Consider the following 22,023-nt stretch of genomic DNA (forward strand, 5'->3'; position numbering starts at 1 on the left):
CTGCTAATGGTACTCCACGCATGAAGCATCCCAAGAAAACTTAAAGTAACGCATATGCGATGCAAGTTGGCACCTATACTGCCTTAAGGACTGAGTGACTGACATCACAGCGGACCAATCCAATAGTTATCATAATAAGTCAACAATAAACTTGCAACTGCAGCATTAGAACAGGATTTTCTTAACCAGGTTTTCCTCATGCACTTCTAGTTGATTCAACTTTCCCTATTATAGTACCAGTGATATCACATTAAGATAGTACTGTTAATCCTCTGCACACAGCAATTGAGAAAGATCATAAAGAAAAGGCATCTCAACCTTAATTCACATTAATCATACAATCTCCATCTCCTACGACTCTACGAGTTCAGCCACCCAACCAGCAAACCACTCTCAAGCAAAAAAAATCATAGCGCCTCCTTACACAACCTCGGAGAACCCATGATATCCACCAATGAGTCAATAGCCATAGCAAACCTATCCCAATTGGCAATCCTCCAGGGTGCTGCAGCAGTAGACATCATTCAACTACTCCTTCAGCTTGCAATTGCAAAGGGTGATAAATTTCACTCTCACAGCTCCTTGACCGGTTCGCCAATGATCTCCCTCCATGGAATGCGGCATTGACACTCTCTCTAATCATTGCTCAATAATCACCAGTTTGTAGATAGAGGGAGCATTAATTGATCCTAGGTTTTTGGTTTCCCGCAAATTGCAAATTTCCCCAAAATCCTACTTTTTAACTAAGAAAGTGCTAATCTACCTACTACTAGATCAGAAACTCTTCTGCTCTAAAATAACAAACACAATAAACAACATTATTACAATTTCTACTGCAATGATCTCTGCTCAATCCACAACACATTTCCACATAATATTCCAAATTTCCAACTCATCAAATTATAAAATTAATTCTTGATCACTTAAAACCCCATTTAAAATCAAATCTCAATACCCTTTCCCAAATTAAGATAATCATAAAATTTACAGCATTAATTAAATGCACAATAAATTAAACACAGAAAAAATAATCACAAATATAGGAACAAAAATTAGAAAAAAGGAAAAAAGTTACCTTTCTGTGAAGAACATTCCAGCACAAAAGCTACCAATACATAGCAAGATTACAAAATTCCGAGGTAAAAAATTCCTTGAAGATGATTCATTTCCACCAAATCCAGCTCTATTTTTCACCGACATTTTTGTTCTGGGTTTTCTCTCAATAAGCTCATTTACAAAGAACAAAGAAAAAAGATTGCAACTTTATTTTAGTGAAACTATGACACTGCAAGTAAGTAATTTGGTACTTATTTCTCAAGTCAAAAACCAAATTGATGATCTGGTTTGGTGATGTTTTTTAAAATTTCTCTTTCCAATTCACACGAGATAATATTACATTATAAGAAAACGAGTTATATTTGAGTATTTAATTAACACTTGTATTTTCTACTTGTGGATTTTCTTGTTTTTTCCAACAAGACAATTATTGGGAGATTAAGATCCAAAATCAAGAATTAATGGATACCCTACCAACAACACCAACCACATGACGTCGTAACAGTATTATATCCTTCAAATACCAAAATGGGTTGGTCACTTGGGTTGGGTTGGTGTATTGAACTAATTTCCTGAGTTTGGAGTATTTTGTACAACCAAAGTTCATAGCTTAAGGTTTCGAGATCTATACCTAAGTACAGTCCTTAACTTTAGTTTGTCAAGTTTGGCTCGAGTTTGGTTAATTGGGGTTCTTTAATTAGGCATAATTAAGTGTAAGTGGGTCTTATTCGCAAATATAACTAAAAGCAAGATTAGCGCAGTCTCATCTTAAGACTTTACTCCGTAATTCATTGCCACATCAGCTTTTTAGATTAAATTTTTTTTTTCTAATTTATAATTATGTAAGACTCCTTAAGACTCGATAAAACTTATCTCTTCAATCGCTCAGACTCATTTTTTTACATATAAATTATATTATTAAAGTTTGGGAAATTCTCATTGATAGCCTCGTACTTTTGCTTATTTCCACTGATAGCCACTTTTTATATGAATTATCTTTGGTAGCCTCAAACTTTTTAAATTTTACTTCTGTAGCCATATTTACTATAAAACGTTAATTAGAACGTTAATTTTAATTGGAGTCAAATACTTAACCCATGCATTTATGATCTCTCACTAACTCCACCCACTTGTAACCGAGTCAGTCATAAAACACCAAACCCTTCTCTTTTTTTAGAACAACAAACCCTTTCTCATTTCTTCATCTCATTCTAACATTGCTGGGTATAATTTTGCTTGAGGAAGTCACAATTACAGTAGATAGCACGAAGGAATCATCAATTGCGAACGAAAGATCGATTTAAGGGTAGCTTCATTCCAGGTATGTGTTAGAGAAATTCACAATTACAGTCGATGCTCTGTTATTGTGTGATTGCGTGTAAGTGAGTAATTTGGGTGAAAGTTAGGTTTTTGTTAGTAAAATATGCAAATTAATGGTTTATTTTTGTAAATTTGTGGTTTAATGTCGATAATTATGTAGATTCAAGATTTATTTTTGTTAATTTTGTGGGTTTTTTTTGTTAAATGGGTTAATTATGCAATTTTGCATGTATGTGTTAGGCCTCAAAGTTAGGCGTTGAATTTCATATGCTGGCGAATTTCGTATGTTATTGTTTCATGTTACCTCAAAGTTAGGCATAAATAATGGGTTAGGCCTCAAAGTTTTGCATGTATGCTATTGAATTTTGTATTATTATTGCTTGATGTGGGTAAGTGGTTAGGACTTGTGTTGATTGTTCTGAAATTGGTTGATGTGGGTACGAGCTTACTATGGACATATGAAAGGGTTTCAAATGATTATTCTGAAATTTACCTCTATGTTTTTTTTCTGAAATTGTACCTTTTCTTTGTCTATAATAATGCAGAATGAATTACCAGTGGTGCTTAAATTTCAATATAATCGTAGTGATATTGAATGTTGTGGTAGATGATGTTGATAAGGTGAACTTGATTGACTTAATAATTGAGTATTGGGAATTAGCTAGGCAAAATGACACACCCACACCCAGAAATCCTAGGTTTGAATATTGCTATAAGATGATGATGTATGAACTTAGGTTAGATGGTCAGTTAATGGAGATGTTTGAAAGGCTGGTTGGTAAGTATGTGATTCATATTTGGGTTGAGGAGGGTGAGGGTAAAAACAGATGTAGTACAGGCGGCTTATGAGTTGATGGTTGGGAGGATAAATAAACAACTTAAGGAGCAGTGGAAGGAGGAAGCACTTAAAGCTTTAAATGAACCTGAACCCATTAAAAAACAAGTCACACCAGTCAATGTTGAACCATCTACCACTTATATTCTTGATGCACAAGCTGAATGATAATGGACCTAAAAAATTGGTTCTAGGAGAAGGGTTGAAGAGGTAGATGAGAGAATGGAGATAGGTAATGAAATTCATCATATGGTACTCTCTCCAAGTAGACAGGTTGCAGAAGATGTGCTACATAATCAGCTGAAAGAGGGAGAGGGAGAGGGAGAGGGAGAGGCAGAGGGAGAGGAGGGAGAGGCAGAGGGAGAGGAGGGAGAGGCAGAGGGAGGTTTAGCAGAAGCTATGGGAGGGAGAGGAGGGTCAGGAGAAGGGAGGGGAGTGAGAGGAGGGAGAGGCAAAGGGAGAGGTAAGCAAACTGGTTACACCTTTGAGCAATGGTTGAGTAGTTCAAATCCTAGACTAGACATTGTAACTGAACCACCCCAAAATGACCAATCTCAGCATGTTGTTGAACCAATAGTGGTCCTAAGGAGGAGTCCTAGGAAACAATCACAAAAGCAACCTACCCTAGAAAATTCAAACCATTCAAACTCCAGTCAACCCAACCCCACAAATTCCAACTCCAATCAACCCAACCCTAGAAATTTCTGATCATGGAAAGACTTCTGATCAAGTTGGTTCATCTAGGTCTTCTAAGGTTTTTCCTACAATTAAAAGGAAGGTGCCTTTGACAACTGCTAGGAGGAAAGGTCTGCAAGTTTCTGTTAGTGAGGGAAGTAATAGTTTGAGTCAAGGGGTTAAGAGCAGAAGGACAGATGCACTCACTGTTAATTTAGGTGATGATGATCAGAATTTAGTGAGTGATGATGATGATGAGGAAGACAATTATGAACCTGTTGGGGGTGATGAAATGAGGACAGTGAGGATGAGAGCCTTGATGAAGAAGACCAAGAAGAGGAAGTTAGTGGGGCTATTATTCATGATAATTTTGATCCTTTTGAGGCTGAGGTTATTTGATGATGGCGATGATGATGATAATTACTTCATGAGGTTGTACAGAAATGGAGAGTTATACAAAGATGAGGAATTTGGGGAAATTATTCTTAAGTCTTGGCAATTGTTTACTGACAAGCAGCATTTGAGGGATGTGGTAAGGGATTATTGCATCCAATGTGGTTTTTCTGTGGTAGTTGATAGGGCAACAAACTTGAGGTACACTGTACTTTGCTCTGCTGAAGGATGTGAATGGAGGTTGCATGCATCCAAGCTACCTGATGGGATTACATGGGCTTAAGTCCATAAAAAATCCCGAGCATACTTGCAGTGGGTTGGATGTAAATAACCCTATGGTTAGTGCTTCATGGGCATCAAGAGTCTTGATTGAAGACATCCGGGCTAATAATGATATTTCTGCCAAATCTTTAAATGCCATTCTATTTCAAAGATTTGGTGTTCAGATGGCTATAAGCACACTATACAGGGTTAAGCATAAGGCATTGGCTGAAATTCATGGTTCTCATGATGAGTCTTATGCTTTTTTTACCCAAGTATTGTGAGATGATCAAGTCAACCAATCCTGGGTCATTTGTATTTTGTGCTTGGGTTCAGTTACAGGAGCATGAAAAACCATTGGTTTTTAAGAGCATTTTCATTAGTTTTAAAGGAGTTCTCGATGGTTTAAAGGCCTGTAGAAGCTTGATAGGGGTAGATGGTGCACACCTTAAGGGAAATTATGGGGGTGTGTTGTTGTCTGCAGTAGCTTTAGATGCCAACAATGAGTTGTACCCTTTTGCATGGGCGATTGTATCTGGAGAAGATACCGACAATTGGTGCTTCTTTGTGTGGAATCTGAAGAACATGTTGAAGGATCTTGGAAGAGGGAACAGCTGGTGCATAATCTCAGATCGACAGAAGGTCAGCCCCATAATTCATTATATACTTTTGGCTTTTGTTACAATTCATTCATGTACTAACCATTGTGGTATCTGATTATGCAGGGGATTAATTTGGCATTAACTGAGTTATGGAATGAAGCTGACAAAAGGTACTGTTGTAAGCACCTTGTGGCAAACTGGAAGAAAGCATTCCCAGGGCCATTATTGTTTTCTCTTTTCTGGAAATCATGTGGTGCATTCTCACCATTTACCTTCAAGAAAGCCATGGAACAACTTGACAAAGTTAATCAAGCTGGGAGAAAATGGCTATCAAACTTAGGAGATCAGACAAGGTGGACTAAACACAAGTTTAACACTGAGCTAAAGTGTGATGTCAACAAAACAAATTTTGTTGAAAGTTTTAATGCGACTCTGGGACTGGACAGATGTAGGCCCGTGTTGACCTTACTTGAAGGTATAACATGCCACTTTCATTAACTTTGTCGCTTTTCAGTTTATGCACACATCCATGAAATGATAGTATGTGTAAATTTGTTTGTAGGGATTAGAAGAAACACTATGGTTAGGATCGCTTCAAGAAGACAACAATGTGAAACTTGGGAGAGGTAAGACATCTGTCCTAACATTGCAAGAAGAATCCAGAAGCTTAGTCATGCAAGTAGGGACTGCATCCCATACATGGCAGGGGAAGGAGAGTATGAAATCCTAACTGGCAAGTCTGTTCTCCCAGTTAGCTTAAACAAACAACACTTGCTTGTGTGGAGCTTGGCAGCTAACTGGTATACCATGTAAACATGGTATTAGAGCAATAATTCATGCAAGGTTGGATCCACACTCATTTGTGCATGAGTGGTATTCTGTGAGCAAATACAAGGAAGCTTACAGCTCTGGTATCAAGTCTATCCCAGACGTTGAGCATTGGCCAGAGATTAATATGCCAGAGATCAAAAGCCACCAATTGTGAAAAGGGCAATAGGGAGACCTTGCAGAAATAGGAAGAGAGCTGATGATGAAGAAAGGAAGGGTAAAAGGCTAAGACCGTAAAATGCAGTAAGTGTCAGGCATATGGACACAATACTTTGACCTGCAAAGGAGGTCTGACATCAAAACAAAAGGCAACCACTAGTCAGAAGGGAAAGAAGAAACAACCTGCATCCCAACAGTTCAATGCATCCTCCTCCCAGCCAGTAAAAGGAAAGAAGAAAACAACCTGCATCCTAGCCTTGAATCTGGAGAAGATGTTTTGATTATTAAGCTGAAGTAGATTTTTTTTTTTAACTTAAACAATGAAGTGTTAACATGTTCAAGCCTTGTCATTTGAAGACATAGTATTTAGTTAAGTGTGGGTGAATATGATCTTGACTTTTGGAAATTATATTCATGAAATTTATGTTAACAGTTATGGCAGGGTATTAATTTTGGTACTACTCATTTGAATATTTTTTTTCCACATTATCCTTGAAACATACATAATTTTCTACTCAATTGGAAAATGATTAACAAAAGGTTTTCATTTTATTCATATTTTAAAGCAGCATACAACCTAGTTCGCTTCTCTATTTCACTACAATACATTAGTTCATCAGCACAATAAATAAGGAAGTACATAAAAAGTCATTACAACAACACACTTCACACATATCTTCAACCCTTCATTCATGGCAGCACAAACAACAGAGCAAATCCCTTCCCTCCAAATTACAACATCTGAAGATTCCACCCATGAAAAAAATCCACACAGGTTGCACTTGTAGTATGGTCTTTCGGGGTTGCTCCTTGTGTCAGAGATCCTAACATCAGCATTCTTCATTGGATAACAGCTGCATCTTCTCATTTTTACCCACTCTTCAGCCATAACCATAAAAGGGGGAAGGAAAAGAAAAGATGAGAGGAGGGAGGCATAAAGATTGAAGGTATGGGGTGTTTATTTATGGTGGGAGGTCTGGTTGCATTTTGGTGGGAAACTTTGGAGCCAAAAATAAGTAAAATATAACCCTAGTTAGTGTATAAACCATGATTCATTAAAATTAACGTTCTAATTAACGTTTTATAGTAAATGTGGCTACAAAAGTAAAATTTAAAAAGTTTGAGGCTACCAAAGATAATCCATATGAAAAGTGGCTACCAGTGGAAATAAGCAAAAGTACAAGGCTACCAATAAGAATTTCCCTTAAAGTTTTTCAAAAATTAAAAAAAAAAAATATTAATTGAGTGCTAAATTGAGTCTTAATTTTCAAGACTCCACTTCAAATTTTATTAAGATCAAACTTCTTAAACGGTATAAAATAATAAAGTCTTGTCTTAAGACTAGAGCTGTCAAAAGTTGACCCGACCCAAAATACCGACTCAAACCCGATTATTAATTGATCCATCTAAACCCGAAAAAATGGTGACCCAAAACCGACCTGACCAGAAACCAACCCTAGACCCGAGTATGTGATACCCGAACCCGCACATCGACTGACCTGGAGATGACCCGACCCGAATGTAATATGTAAATAATTGACCTGAACCGAACCCGACTCGAACTGAAATTGACCCAGCCCCGTTTTAACCCATCAAAACCTGAATTTAACCCGACTTGAATTCAACCCGACCCGTTCCTAACCCGGCCCGAATTTAACCCAACCAGTGAACCAAAAATAAAAATTGCCGAAATGTTTACCATGGTCCCTAATACCCTCCGGGAGTCCAATTGGCTGGTGGAACCATCCAATTTGACTTTAAACAGCCAATTTACCGCTTTACAACTTGCACCGATTTCATTAATTCAAGCCTACCACAAACATTTATGACAACATATAATGATCATATATGGTTCCTAATGGCATTATATGGCCCCGAGATTTATCCCCTTAAATCTCAACGATTTTCCATACCGGCCTCAAAACCTCCAAAATTTCTCAAAAAGCGTGAATATTAGCCTTAAATTTTGGAAGTTTTTTGACTTTTTTTTCACATATAAATAAAAATTTCCGAAATGTTTACCATGATCCCTAATACGATCCGGGAGTCCAATCGGGTAGGTGGAACCATTCAATTTGCCTTTAATTGGCGAATTTATCGTTCACAACTTGCACCGATGTCATCAACTCAAGCCTACCACAAACATTTATGACAACATATAATGATCATTTATGGTTTAAACAGTATTATATGACCCCGAGATGTATTTCCTAAATTCTCAAAGCTTTTTCGACACCAAACCTAAAAAAAATTCTCAAAACGCTTGGATATTAACCTTCAATTTTGGAAATTTTTAACTTTTTTTCACCCGAAAATAAAAATTGCCGAAATGTTTACCATGGTCCCTAATACCCTCTGGTAGTCCAATTGGGTGGGTGGAACCACCAATTTGTCTCTAAACGGCCAATTACTGGTTTACAACTTGCACTGATTTCATTAACTCAAGCCTACCACGAACATTTATGACAACAAATAAAGATCATAAATGGTTCCAAACGGCATTATATGACCCCGAGACATATTCCCTAAAATCTCAAGTCTTTTCGCACCGGGTCTCGAAACCTCCAAAATTTCTCAAAAAACGTGGATATTAGCCTTCAATTTTGGAATTTTTTGGCTTTTTTTTTTGCCAGTAAATAAAAATTTCCGAAATATTTACCATGGTCCCTAATACCCTTCGGGATTCCAATTGGATGGGTGGAACCATCCAATTTGTCTTTAAACGGCGAATTTAAAGGTTTATAACTTGCACCGATTTCATTAACTCAAGCCTACCACGAACATTTCTGACAACATATAATGATCATATATGATTCCAAACAATATTATATGACCCCGAGATGTATCCCCTAGAATCTAAAGCCTTTTCGACACCGGGCCTTGAAACCTTCGAAATTTCTAAAAAAAAAGCATTAATATAGCCTTCAATTTCGGAAATTTTTTTGCTTTTTTTTCGCCCGGAAATAAAAATTGTTGAAATGTTTACCATGATTCCTAATACCCTCCGGTAGTCCAATAAGATGGGTGGAATCATCCAATTTGCATTTAAACGGACAATTTACCGATTTACAATTTGCAATGATTTTATCAACTCAAGCCTACCACAAACATTTATGACAACATATAATGGTCATTTATGGTTTGAAACGTCATTATATGACCCCGAGATATATCAAATATCATTTCTTTTCGACACTTGGGCCCCGAAACCTTCGAAATTTCTTAAGAAGCGTGGATATTAGCCTTCAATTTTGGAATATTTTGGACTTTTTTTCGCCCGGAAATAAAAATTGCTGAAATGCTTACCATGGTCCCTGATACCCTTTGGGGCCCAATTGGGTGGGGGAAACCATCCAATTTGCCTTTAAACGACCAATTTACCGGTTTACAACTTGCACCGATTTCATTAACTCAAGCCTACAACGAACATTTATGACAACAAATAATGATCACATATGGTTCCAAACGACATTTTATGACCCTGAGATGTATTCCCTAGAATTTCGAGACTTTTAGACACCGACCCCTGTAGACTCTAAAATTTCTCAAAAAGTGTGGATAATAGCCTTTAATTTTGGAATTTTTAGACTTTTTTTTCGCCCGAAATTGATAATTGCCGAAATGTTTACCATGATCCTTAATACCCTTCAGGAGTCCAATTGGGTGGGTGGAACCATCCGATTTGTCTTTAAACGACCTATTTACCTGTTTATAATTTGCACCGATTTTATTAACCCAAGCCTACCACGAACATTTATGACAACAAATAATGATCATAGATGGTTCTAATCGGCATTAAATATCCCCAAGATGTATCCCCTAAAATTTCAAGACCTTTTGACACCAAGCTCCGAATCCTCCAAAATTTCTCAAAAAACGTGGAATTTTGAAATTTTTGACTTTATTTTCGCCCGCAAATAAAAATTTCCAAAATGTTTACCATGGTCCCTAATACTGTATGGGTGACCCATTGGGTGGGTGGAACCATCAAATTTGCCTTTAAACGACTAATTTATCGGTTTACAATTTGCACCGATTTCATTAACTCAAGCCTACCACGAACATTTATGACAACAAATAATGATTATATATGGTTCAAAACAGCATTATATGACCCAGAGATGTATCCCATAGAATTTCAAGATATTCGACACCGAGCCCCGAAACCTCCAAAATTTCTCAAAAAACGTGGACTTGAGTCAAAAAATTCCAGGTGGGTGGAAGCATCCGATTTGTCTTCAATTTTGGAATTTTTTGACTTTTTTCGCTCGGAAATAAAAATTGCCGAATTTTTTTTACCATGGTCCCTAATACCCTCCTGGAGTCCAATTGGGTTGATGGAACCATCCAATTTGCCTTTAAACGTCCAATTTAATTACCGCTTTACAAATTGCACGGATTTCATTAACTCAAGTCTACTACGAACATTTATGACAACATATAATGATCATATATGGTTCCAAACGACATTATTTGACCCCGAGAAGTATCCCCTAAAATATTAGTACTTTTCTACAACGGGCCCCGAAACCTCCAAAATTTCTCAAAAAGCGTGGATATTAGCCTTCAATTTTGAAATTTTTTGATTTTTTTTTTTCCTGAAAATAAAAATTGCTGAAATGTTTACCATGGTCCCTAATACCCTCCGGGAGTCCAGTTGAGTGGGTGAAACCATCCAATTTGCCTTTAAACGACCAATTTACCGGTTTACAACTTGCACCGATTTCATTAATTCAAGCCTACCACGAACATTTATGACAACAAATAATGATCATATATGGTTCCAAACGGCATATATGACCCCGAGATGTATCTTATAGTTATTCAAGACTTTTCGACACCGGGCCATGAAACCTTCAAAATTTCTCAAAAAAGTGTGGATATTAGCCTTCAATTTTGGATTTTTTTTTACTTTTTTTCGCCTAGAAATAAAAATTGCCGAAATGTTTACCATGGTCCCTAATATCCTCCGGGAGTCCAATTGGATGTGTTGAACCATTCAATTTGCTTTTAAACGGCCAATTTACCGATTTACAACTTGCACCAATTTACCGGTTTACAATGCCAATTTAATTAACTTGCACCGAACTCGACTTGAACCGAAATTGACCCAAACCCGTCAAAATCCGAATTTAACTTGACTTGTTACTAACCTAACCTTAATTCAACCCGACCCGAATTTAACCAAACGTGTTACAAACCCGACCCGAAATCAACCTGACTTGTTATTGACCTGACCCAAATTCTACCCAACTTGTTATTGACCCAACCCGAATTTTTCCATACCTATTACTTACCCAACCCAAAAATTCAACCCGATCTGTTACTAACCCGACTCTAAATTAACACGACTTGTTATTGATCCGACCTAAATTCAACCGAAATTGTTTCTGGCCCGATTTCAAATCACCTTAAATGCAATTTAGAGCACCTTATTATTGTTGATCAAAGCATTTTGTCTAGCTAGGGAGACCAAGTCGGTCCAGGCCAGCAACAGAAAGGAGCATCATCCTCAAATTTAAGAGTTAAAAATAGTATATATTTGTTGTATGGTCAAAGGAGATAATTATCTTTCTAAATTATAGATTATATTGTCATATATTTTATAGTAAAAGGAAATAATTATCTTGATAAAATGATAATTATCTATTTATATTTAGTTAAACCCGAATATGACCCGACTTGAAAATGACCCGACCTGATTGTAACCTGCAAATTATTGACTTGAACATAACCCGACTTGAATCCGAGAATGTCCCGACTTGGAAATGACCCAACCTGGTTATAACCCGCAAATTATTAACTTGAACCCGAGAATGACCTGACTTGAAAAATGACCCGACCTGATTATAATCCGCAAATTATTGACTTGAACCGAACCCTACTCAACCTGAGAATGACCCGACCTGATTCTAACCCGCGAATTATTGACTTGAACCGAACCCGACTTGAATCCAAGAATTACCCGAACTTGTTTTAACCCGTACCCGACCTATTGTTCACCCGACTCGAATGTAACCCAACCTGTTATTAACCCGACCTGAACCCGACCCCAAACCCGATAAGAAGTATGACCCGACGTGACCCGACTCAAGCATGACCCAACCCAAACCCGACCCGCATAGGTTATGGAATTAATCTGAATTGACCCGACCCGAGTTGACCCGACTCACTTTTACCCGATCCAAACCCGACTCGTTTACCCGAATTAACAGCTCTACTTAAAACCAAAAAAAATTTAAAATGATGATGTCATCTAGAATTTTAAAACCTAGGGTTAATCTAGCTCTAAACACAAGGTATTAATAATCAAATTCTCCCCTAAGCTAGTTTGTAGGTTTGAAAGTTGTATTTTACAACTTCTTTACACGAGCTTCCAAGATTTTAAATTAATTTTAAAAGTCTTGTGATTTATTCTCTTCAAACTTATCTAGATTAAACTTATTGTGACTAAATTTATGAGTGTTTTTAACACTTCAAAAACGCAGATTATAACATTTAATTTTTGACAACTTTTGATTTTTTCAAGCGTGAAAAGAAAAGATGATAATGTATTTCTTATGTATCCCATGGAATCTTGTGAGACCATTTAGTTGATTGAAATCATTCACGAAAGTGCCTCGTGAGGCTTATTTTGTGCCCAAAATTATCTAATTCAAGTCTTGCCTCGCCTTTTACATACTTTATCTATTTTTATTTATTTTTACTTTTATAATTACAACATTTCGAATTTAATATTTATCATTCCATATAATCATTTCGTAAAGTTAAATTATAAAAACGGTTGTAAATTTAACAAATATAAAATCATGACGCAAATGGCTATATTATATTTTATTCTTGACACTTACGAGTATGTTCTTTTTTTTTTTTTTTTTTTTGAGGAAATACTTACGAGTATGATAGTATGCGGTTATATAGTAATTTGTGGTTGGTACACCCGGGTGCACCGCATGGTGCACCCAAAAGAACATTTAGTATATTTAAAAGAACATGGGTGAAAAATGAACATGTTTTTATTTTCTTGCAACTGTAAATCCATCACTCTCTTCTCCTGCAATTTCTCACTCCTCTTTCCCTTCCTATCACTCTCTTTCTTGCCGCCAATTTTTACTCTCCTTTACACCATCGTTTTCATTTAAGAATTTCAATGAATTTGGGTAAAAATCATTTCCAAAGTACTCATTTTCTCTCTCCATAACTTTTCTCTCTATCTTTTTCTGTTTTTCAAAAAAAATTCAAAATAGCAAAATTGTTCATCTTCAAAGTGAAACCTAAGAAAAAAATTGAACTTATTTCAACAATTCAACCTTCAAACTTAAACAAATGGTGGATTCAAGTAAAATGTAAGTATAAATTTTGTACATGCAAATTGTTTTTCGTCAATAATTTTAAAGTCAAAGTGTACTGTTTAATTTTGTGAATTTGGGGTTTTTAAAAAAAAAAAAATAATTAAAGCTATAAAGTACAAGTTGTTCAAAAAAGAACAATTAGAGGAGAAAGAAGAATAGTAATGAATTGAAGCCAACTGGAAGATAACCAAGCAAGGTTAATTTTTCAAACACTAGCTTGTTCTTTTTCAAACACTAACATGTTCTTTTTATTCCATGTTCTTTAAAAATATGCTTAATGTTCTTTTCGGAGGTCATGTTCTTTGTCAAACACAAACATGTCCTTTTGTTGAACATTATTATGCATGTTCATTTTCAAATACTAGCATGTTCTTTTTCAAACACTGGCTTGTTCTTTTTTAAACACTAACATGTTCTTTTTATTCCATGTTCTTTAAAATATGTCTAATGTTCTTTTCGGAGGCCATGTTCTTTGTCAAACACAAATATGTTCTTGTGTTGAACACTATTATGCATGTTCTTTTTCAAATACTAGCATGTTCTTTTTCAAACACTCGTATGTTCTTTTTTTTTTCCTCATGTTCTTTTAAAATAAGCCTAATATTCTTTCCGGGTGCACCCAGGTGCACTATACTATTTTCAGTTATATAGCCATAAGGCCGCTTGTGTAGAGAGTTGCATGCTCTTGATAAAGATTCTGATCCATTGACCATTGTATAGACACTTTCACGCTTTGGGTTTCAAAAGTGATTAAAAGGCCCCTTTTATAGATGAGCTATGCTAAATGATCCAATACTCGTTTCCTATTTTGGGTTTTTTAACCCATAAATCCATAAAACGCTTGCAAACTTTGCGATTTTGGTTTCATTTGGTTTGGTTTAGATTATAGTATACACCTTTAGATGCGTTTCAAATAATCTTCTATGCAAGTAGCATATTATACCATCTTTGAGGAAATAAATTATACGTCTAACGATGAGATAGATTAAACGTCTAAGATGCTACATGTGAAGTATAAGATTATTATCATATGTTCTATGTTTAATACAAATATGATATATCCCATGCATTAGCATGTGTATATTCAAATAATTTTGAAATGAAAAAGGTAATTAATGCTCTTATTAGGAACTTTCATAACTTAAAACTTATTAAATTATTCTGTACTGAGTAGTAGTTTATGAGATCGAAAATTGTGAAAATATATGGTTAATGAAGTTTGAATTCAATTAGTGAAAAAAAAATCAAGTTCTCAATTTGTTGATAGAGATGCTTGTCGGTGCGTACACATTTTACACATGTTCAATTTGGACAAGATAAGAATGAGGGAGAATAGTTTAGGCGATATTTTTTTTTATGTATGAAGTATACTTTATTTGTTCAAAGGTTCTTGTACTACATATAATTTTCACATATACGAAAATATAGAATTGAACCCTAATATATATACATATACATACTATGCATTAGCATGAGTACATTCAAATTATTTTGAAATGAAAAAGGTAATTAATGCTTCGATCTATTAGGAACTTTCATAGCTTAAAGCTTATAGAATTATTCTGTAATAGTTTATGAGATCGAAAATTGTGAAAATATACGGCTAAAAAAGTTTGGATTCAATTAGTGAAAAAACGAATTAAATAAATTCTCAGGGCCTGTTCTTTTTCGTTGAAATTCAGTTCAGTTCAGCTCTTAATTTATGTCTAATGATATTGCTAATGATATAAAGCCAAATTCCATTCTTTTAAGCTCTTATTACAACGACGACGACGACAACAACAACAACAACAATAATAATTGAAATAATAATACTAATAATAATAATCAATAAATAATAATAATAATCATCATTAAATAATAATAATAACAATAATAATAACAATAATAATAACAATAATAATAATAATACTAATAATAATACATAATAATAATCAATAAATAATAATAATAATAATAATAATAATGATCATCAATAATTAATAAAAATAATAATAACAATAATAATATTGATACAATTCATTGTTCAAATGGTTCTATTTTTTTGATACATATTTCTAATGTTAATCTCATTGAGAAAATTAGAGTACTACACAACTTAAACTAATTTTCATAGTCAGTTAGTTCATCGTCTTCTTCTTGTCCACCAAACTCCTCCATTACCTCGGCATTCCTCTGAACTGACTCCCATATCTGATTAGTTATCCGTAGTTAAAAATCACTAATTAATAAGTTTAGTTCAGTTCAGCTCAGTTCAGTTCAGTCAATCGGAACAGGCCCTCAATTTGTTGATTGAGATGTTTGTCGGTGCTTATACACATTTTGCACATGATCAATTTGGACAAGATAAGAATGAGGGAGAATAGCTTAGGCAATATTTTCTTTATGTACGAAGTATACTTTATTTGTTCAAAGGTTCCTTTAGTACATATTGTGTAATTTTCACATATACGAAGTATATATTCTAGGATATAGAATTGAACCCTAATCTTCCGTCATAGTTCTTGTCTACACCAACTAGTCACATAGAGCATCGGTTCTTCTTGAACTTTAGAATGTGCATCATGCATGGTATGGACTATGTTACTATTTCTGTACTACAGTCCAACAAAATCAAAAGAAAACTTCAAGGCTTTATCACATTAACCAAAACCCTACAATTGTTTTTGATAACCAACATCCAATAGCTTTTTCATCTTATTTTGAATTTGAATCGAAATTCTCTTTTTGAGTGGAATGAAAACATCTGTCACCCATTAAACTCGATATCCTGAATTCTATACTCCTAAATTCATAATTAATTGAAATAATTGGTAGCTTACCCAAATTGGGCTAGCATCATTAATTCAAGATACCTTAAATAGTTTATCTTAGCCAAGGGTCGTTAGAAACTATATTTAGCTAAAGCAAACAAAAGTATGACATATTGACATGTAGATAGTTAGATACCATGATCTAGACTAGAATCGATATTGACATGAACCAATCTACTCGAAAATTAATAACAGAAGATTATGCAATGAATATTTATTCAAACGTTTTAAAAATGTAATTATTTGATATCAAACTTTTATGTTATATATGCTACTTCCATTATCTGTTATGTGTAACTTTTGAATATTATAAGTATTTACGGTAGAGATAGTACGTCATTTGGCCATTAGTCCATTGCCAAGTGTTCCATTCACGAGAAGTTCGAAAAATGTAAAATGCACCTGTAATCCTGTATGGCACTCTAAAGGCTTAAAGGCCTTACCAACTGTGTAGTGGGACAACAACGATATAGGCTACTCATAGAACAAAAGATGCATAAAACAAGAACATATTAAAAAAATTACAGTAGAAACAACAACAAACTAGTCACATTAAAATCTCTCATATTATATAATTAAACATTGAACTTCCTCCCTAACAAAATTTCAGAGGACTGCCAAACACAATTTAACAAAATTAGGCAGTTCCTCTGATAAAACTCACCAACTAAGAAAAATAACTAATTAACCATACTTAATCAAGCTAATCAACCATACTTAAGGACTAAAAAATTGAAAACAACTTACATGGGACCCCTTATGCCACAAAATAGATGACATCCATTGTTCATGATGAAACCATGTTGATGTTGATTTCATTATCCCCAATTATACAAAATTGATGATGTCTTACTTGGATAATGCACTAATTAATCTTTAATTATATCCTAATTTAATCTCTTTTTTTTAACCTATGATTCCTTGATGCCATTGCATGGTATATATCCATGCACACACCACATAATAATAATAATAACTAATAATAATAAAATTAATATTACTAACCCATAAAAATTAAAGTAAAAACATACTAACCCATGAAAATTTTCACTCTAAAAAACCAGTTTTAGTTAAAATAGCATTTCTTACTTTACTAAGGTCTCTTCCTTTAAGAGTCCTTCCAATTCCTTCATAAACAGAGAAAGATGAAATCTGACTTCTTGCTAACTTCTTTGCTAAATACTCATGTGGTGGAACCATGTCATCATCATCATCCACATCATCATCATCACCATCATTACCATAGACATACCCATCACCATCATCATTCACATGACCATCATCATAACCATAACCATAACCATAACCATAACCATGACCATGACCATTGCCATTGCAATTACCATAATACCCTTGATGATTAACAGCATTATAATCAACCCATGATGATGCAGAACCACCATTCTTCTTCTTTTTTGATGTCACACCATAAATTTTTGACCAATCAGGAATCTCCAATGGTGCTGATGACATCTTCTCACATGATGATGTTGATGATGATGATGATGATGATGATTTGGGTATCATTCTTGCAGTAGCAGTAAATTTTTTTGTAGCAGAAGATGAATTTTTCAATGATTTTCTTAGTTTTGGACTTGAATTTTCTCTGCTTTCTAGAACATTCCCTACTTCTCCTTCTTCAAAGTCTTCATCTTTAACAAATTTTCTGCCTATTCTCCCTGCCATTTTTTTTTTCCTGGAATTTTAATCTGTGAAAATATAAATAGAAATTAATTAAATTAAACAAATTTGAAGGAAATTTTATATAAATGGTGAAATGGGTATGAGGAAAAACTGAAAAAGGAGCAGCAGAAAGTAAAGTTTAATGGGAAATGAGAGTTCATACACTCTGTATATAGGAAAGAAAATGACTTTTTTTTTTTTTTTTTTTTTTTGGGAGGTTAAGGGTTACAACTTACAAGTACAACTTCTATGTTGCAAGTATTTTTCTTGTGATGATTTATAAAGTGGGTTTATTAAAGATAAAATAGGTGGGAGCTCACTCACTTTATTGCATATAATAAACAAATTGCTCACTTTATTGCATAAAATAAACACTACGGAGGTATATACGGAGATACTGATTAATTTAATTTTAAAATAACAACTTAATTTGAAGATTTTAGTGAACTATTATAAAGTGGTCACATGTATCTATAAGGAGAGTACTTTATATTTGTTAGATGATCACATTATCCATAAGTATATACTACGGAGTACACCATATTAGTTGCAAAAAAGCGTGTGTTGGTGTAAATTATATCTTTTCTTTTTTAGCAATGTAACATATCTTAAGCGAACTACCATGACCACAATCACATAAAACATTATATTCATCATACTTAATTTATTTAAATTAAAAAAAATCATTTATATAATATACTAAGTATTTACATATTTATTATATTTTTTTTGTGGTCATTTTTGGTTGACGCAAGGAAAAATGAATTGGGTTTGTTGTACAAAATTAAGTAAGTCCATAAATCACATTAACTATATGAGCTAAATTGATTGAAATCTAGGTAGTCATAATTGGTTGTTTTGGTGAAAAGGAATAAAACCAGGAATCTTCCGTTGGCTTTTAGCTGGCAAATGCTTCCAAACAAAAACCTAGGGAAGTTAATGCAAAGTGAACTTCCAAATAAAGGAACAATGAAATTGGGCTACCTAGGTATTTAGGTAACTGTTAAAACAAGATTTTTCCCCTATTAAAACAACAGTATTATTAATGTTAAGTCATAATATATCTGAAAATTAGTTGTTCAGTAATTTATTTACCTGTATTTATATTTTTGAAGTTCATTATGGAATATGGAGTACAAATTTCTCATAGTTCAAATTAACATGTTTTGAATTTGATCAATGTTAATTTTTTTTTTACAATATCTGTTATTTATTAGAATAAAAAGAAAAATATGTAATTCAAGGGTCATATGATATATATAACAAATTAAATACCATTTAATCAAAGAAAATTCACGAAATTATTCACGAAATTTTGTTAATATGAATATCGAATACACACGTTATCGAAGAAAATTCACGAGTATTTGTTTATATAGTGTTTAATTTGTATGAATATCGAATGCAGACGTTAATTTTTGTAAAAATATGTACTAATTAAAATATACACCTCATTTATACTCGAACACAACTTCAAATCAGGAGTTTATCTAACGCTTAAATAAGATTTAAAGAAAACATGTAATTTGAGGGTCAGATCGTATCTACGAGTATATATAGCAAATAAGACACCGTATAATCAAAGAAAATTCATAAATATAGAATACACACGTTATCGAAGAAAATTCACGAATACTTGTTCATATAGTGTTTAATTAGTATGAATATGAAATGCATTAAATTTTTAAAAAAAACATACGAAGTACAAATTAAAATACAACTAATTTATACTCGAACACAACTACAAAATCTTATAAGACCTGAAACTCACCACTTTAATTTCCAATTAATTTTGAGTAAAAATGTGAAATTCCGAGGATGATATACGTGGCATTCAAGTAAATGAATAGCTCCAAAAAAAATCACGGATTCCAAGAGAAGTAGAAGCTGCCTGATCAATCCTGATTCCTGCAAAGAAGAAGATAGAGTTTTCAGAGCAAAAGTCAGAGCAAAAAGACAAAAACTTTAACCAAATTATTTGAATTAATTTTAAAATTTCAACACTAAAATAATTAAATTTAAAGAAAGGGAGGTTAAATTAGATCCAATGAAACCCAAAAAAAGCAAAAAAATTGATGGGAATTAAGAAGAGAATCTCAGTTTCTAGTACATTTTTTACCTGATAAAAATACTGTAGTGGAATTTAAATTATGGCCAGCTCAAAAGAGTAAGAGTGCAGTAGCAGAGGAGAGAGAAAATGTGCAAAAGAAAATTAAAGAGAAGTGAGAGTGGTCTCATCTCATCTCAACTTCATAGCTAGCTCTGCAAATTCTAAATTTTGAGCTTCAATAAGTGAGATTATTATTCAATGCTTTTTGCTTATTTTAGGGTGTCCCTATCCATCACCATTATTTAATTATTATTATTATAATCTTCATTTTTTTTTAAATCGAGAATAAACCTTTTTTAGGGCCTTTTCTTATTGACTGAACTGAACTGAATTGAATTGAACTGAACTGAATTGAAATGCATATTTTATAAGAGAAGAAAATTAGGAGTTGAACTGAACTGAACTGGAAATAAACGTATGAGAACATACCCTTTCCTGAATAATGATAAAATACAAATTAATTTGCTATATAAGACGGTTTACAAACTATTTCCACAACACTGTAGGATCAGTTTCTAAGTTTGGAATTTGGCCATATACAACTACTAATACCACTAGAGGGTCTACGTATAGAACTGCTAATATCATTAGAGGTTCTACTTTGAAGCTATCTCGTTCACTTTAGCTTCACTTCTGCTAGATTATCTAATAACACTAATAATCCAAATTAAATTGAACCGCTAATAATATAGAACCACTAATGGTATAAAAGGTATTACGTAAAGAACCGCTAATAATAATAAAGGTTCTATAGGTACTAGTAGAGGTTCTATATTAACTAACATTTATACTTGCAAATACCATGTGAACAGTATTATGGGAAATAGTTTTTAAACCAATGTAAATTAGGAATTAGTTTATATTATTACATTATTTTGGGATTTTAGGAAATCACTCCCTTATATGTGTATAATTGAGATGATTGAATTAGCCTTTAGTCTTTTAAGCTGTTAAGGTTTGCTCTTTAAAATTTGTTTTGCTGAGTGTAAATAAGTTGATCTGATTTGCTGACACCCTGTATTGTTAAACTTTGTTGAAATCTGATTTGCTCTGCTTACTAGTTTAAAAGAACAGCTGAACAGGATCTAGCTAACTAATCCAAGTAAAGTGAGACGAATACAGTATATATCACTGTATAAGTAACGAGTTTGAATACGAATGTACTGGTTGGGTTAGTTTCAGCTTCATTAAATTTAAGCTAGTTGACTTGTACTCAAATGTCTTGAATTGAATTAATCAAAATCAGACTCAAAATGAATCTCTTAGTTGTACACGTACATCAAACATAATTTTTAATAGAGTAAACAAAAAAAGGACTGAGAAATTAAAATAGATACTGACCTCAATAAGCAGGACATATTTTGATCTCATTTTAAAAGTTGTTTGGGTCCAATTTAGTCCAATTGGGCCTGGTCACTGAATGATCCAATTAAAAGCCCAAGGTTAAGGTTCAACTCTCCAAATGTGCTAAAGTCAAAAATCAACATCCTCAAAGCCATGTCAAGGTCAGTCAACGGCCCAATCAGCTTGGCCCAGCCCAACTGACTTCCGGGCCCAATCCGCCTCCTTCATTAGCCAAGGTATAAAAGCCAACAATTTGGTCAATTCTTGGTAAGACAATAAAGCCTCAAGCAACTAAACTCTTGCACAGCTTTCTCTCTCTAATATACTGACTTAAGCATCGGAGGGGCCTTCCTCGGCGTCCCCCCCGAGGCTAGTTTACGTGTATTTGTTGTGCAGGAAACCCTCGGCTCCTGCGTCGTTCGGACCGAGACCAAGTTCCCTCAAGATAAAAGGATCTTCCGAGATTCGATTGTTTTCATCCGAAACAATTTGGCGCCGTCTGTGGGGAACGCTACTAAATTTCGCGTCAGTCATCAAACACTCCGGCAGTCGCCATGACTAAGAGTGGAAAGAGTTCCAAGAAGGCTAAGAA

At 34.1% G+C, this 22,023-nt stretch overlaps 2 protein-coding genes across 2 annotated transcripts; one reads left to right on the forward strand and one right to left on the reverse strand.

Annotated features, from left to right (window-relative positions):
* The first annotated feature begins 4,182 nt into the window (after positions 1-4,182).
* Positions 4,183-5,903, forward strand: LOC110713015. Its single transcript, XM_021891477.1, has 3 exons — positions 4,183-5,182; positions 5,266-5,617; positions 5,705-5,903. Exons 1-3 carry the CDS (start codon positions 4,778-4,780, stop codon positions 5,770-5,772), a joined length of 825 nt encoding a protein of 274 aa, XP_021747169.1. The 5' UTR covers positions 4,183-4,777; the 3' UTR covers positions 5,773-5,903.
* Positions 5,904-16,834: 10,931 nt separating this feature from the next.
* Positions 16,835-20,274, reverse strand: LOC110713016. The gene is made up of 3 exons (XM_021891478.1): positions 20,097-20,274; positions 19,749-19,885; positions 16,835-18,003 (listed from the first exon to the last, which is right to left on the reverse strand). Exon 3 carries the CDS (start codon positions 17,978-17,980, stop codon positions 17,342-17,344), a length of 639 nt encoding a protein of 212 aa, XP_021747170.1. The 5' UTR covers positions 17,981-18,003; positions 19,749-19,885; positions 20,097-20,274; the 3' UTR covers positions 16,835-17,341.
* Between the last annotated feature and the right edge of the window lie 1,749 nt (positions 20,275-22,023).

This window comes from Chenopodium quinoa, unplaced genomic scaffold (assembly GCF_001683475.1).
Source record: "Chenopodium quinoa cultivar QQ74 unplaced genomic scaffold, ASM168347v1, whole genome shotgun sequence".
Taxonomy (NCBI): domain Eukaryota; kingdom Viridiplantae; phylum Streptophyta; class Magnoliopsida; order Caryophyllales; family Amaranthaceae; genus Chenopodium; species Chenopodium quinoa.

What these genes read in the sequence shown, in the direction of transcription:
- LOC110713016 (XM_021891478.1), bottom strand. Translation starts at nt 17,980, where the DNA reads ATGGCAGGGAGAATAGGCAGAAAATTTGTTAAAGATGAAGACTTTGAA.
- LOC110713015 (XM_021891477.1), top strand. Translation starts at nt 4,778, where the DNA reads ATGGTTCTCATGATGAGTCTTATGCTTTTTTTACCCAAGTATTGTGAG. An exon ending in TAATCTCAGATCGACAGAAG is followed by an intron (nt 5,183 to 5,265) that starts GTCAGCCCCATA and finishes CTGATTATGCAG; the next exon opens with GGGATTAATTTGGCATTAAC. An exon ending in CGTGTTGACCTTACTTGAAG is followed by an intron (nt 5,618 to 5,704) that starts GTATAACATGCC and finishes ATTTGTTTGTAG; the next exon opens with GGATTAGAAGAAACACTATG.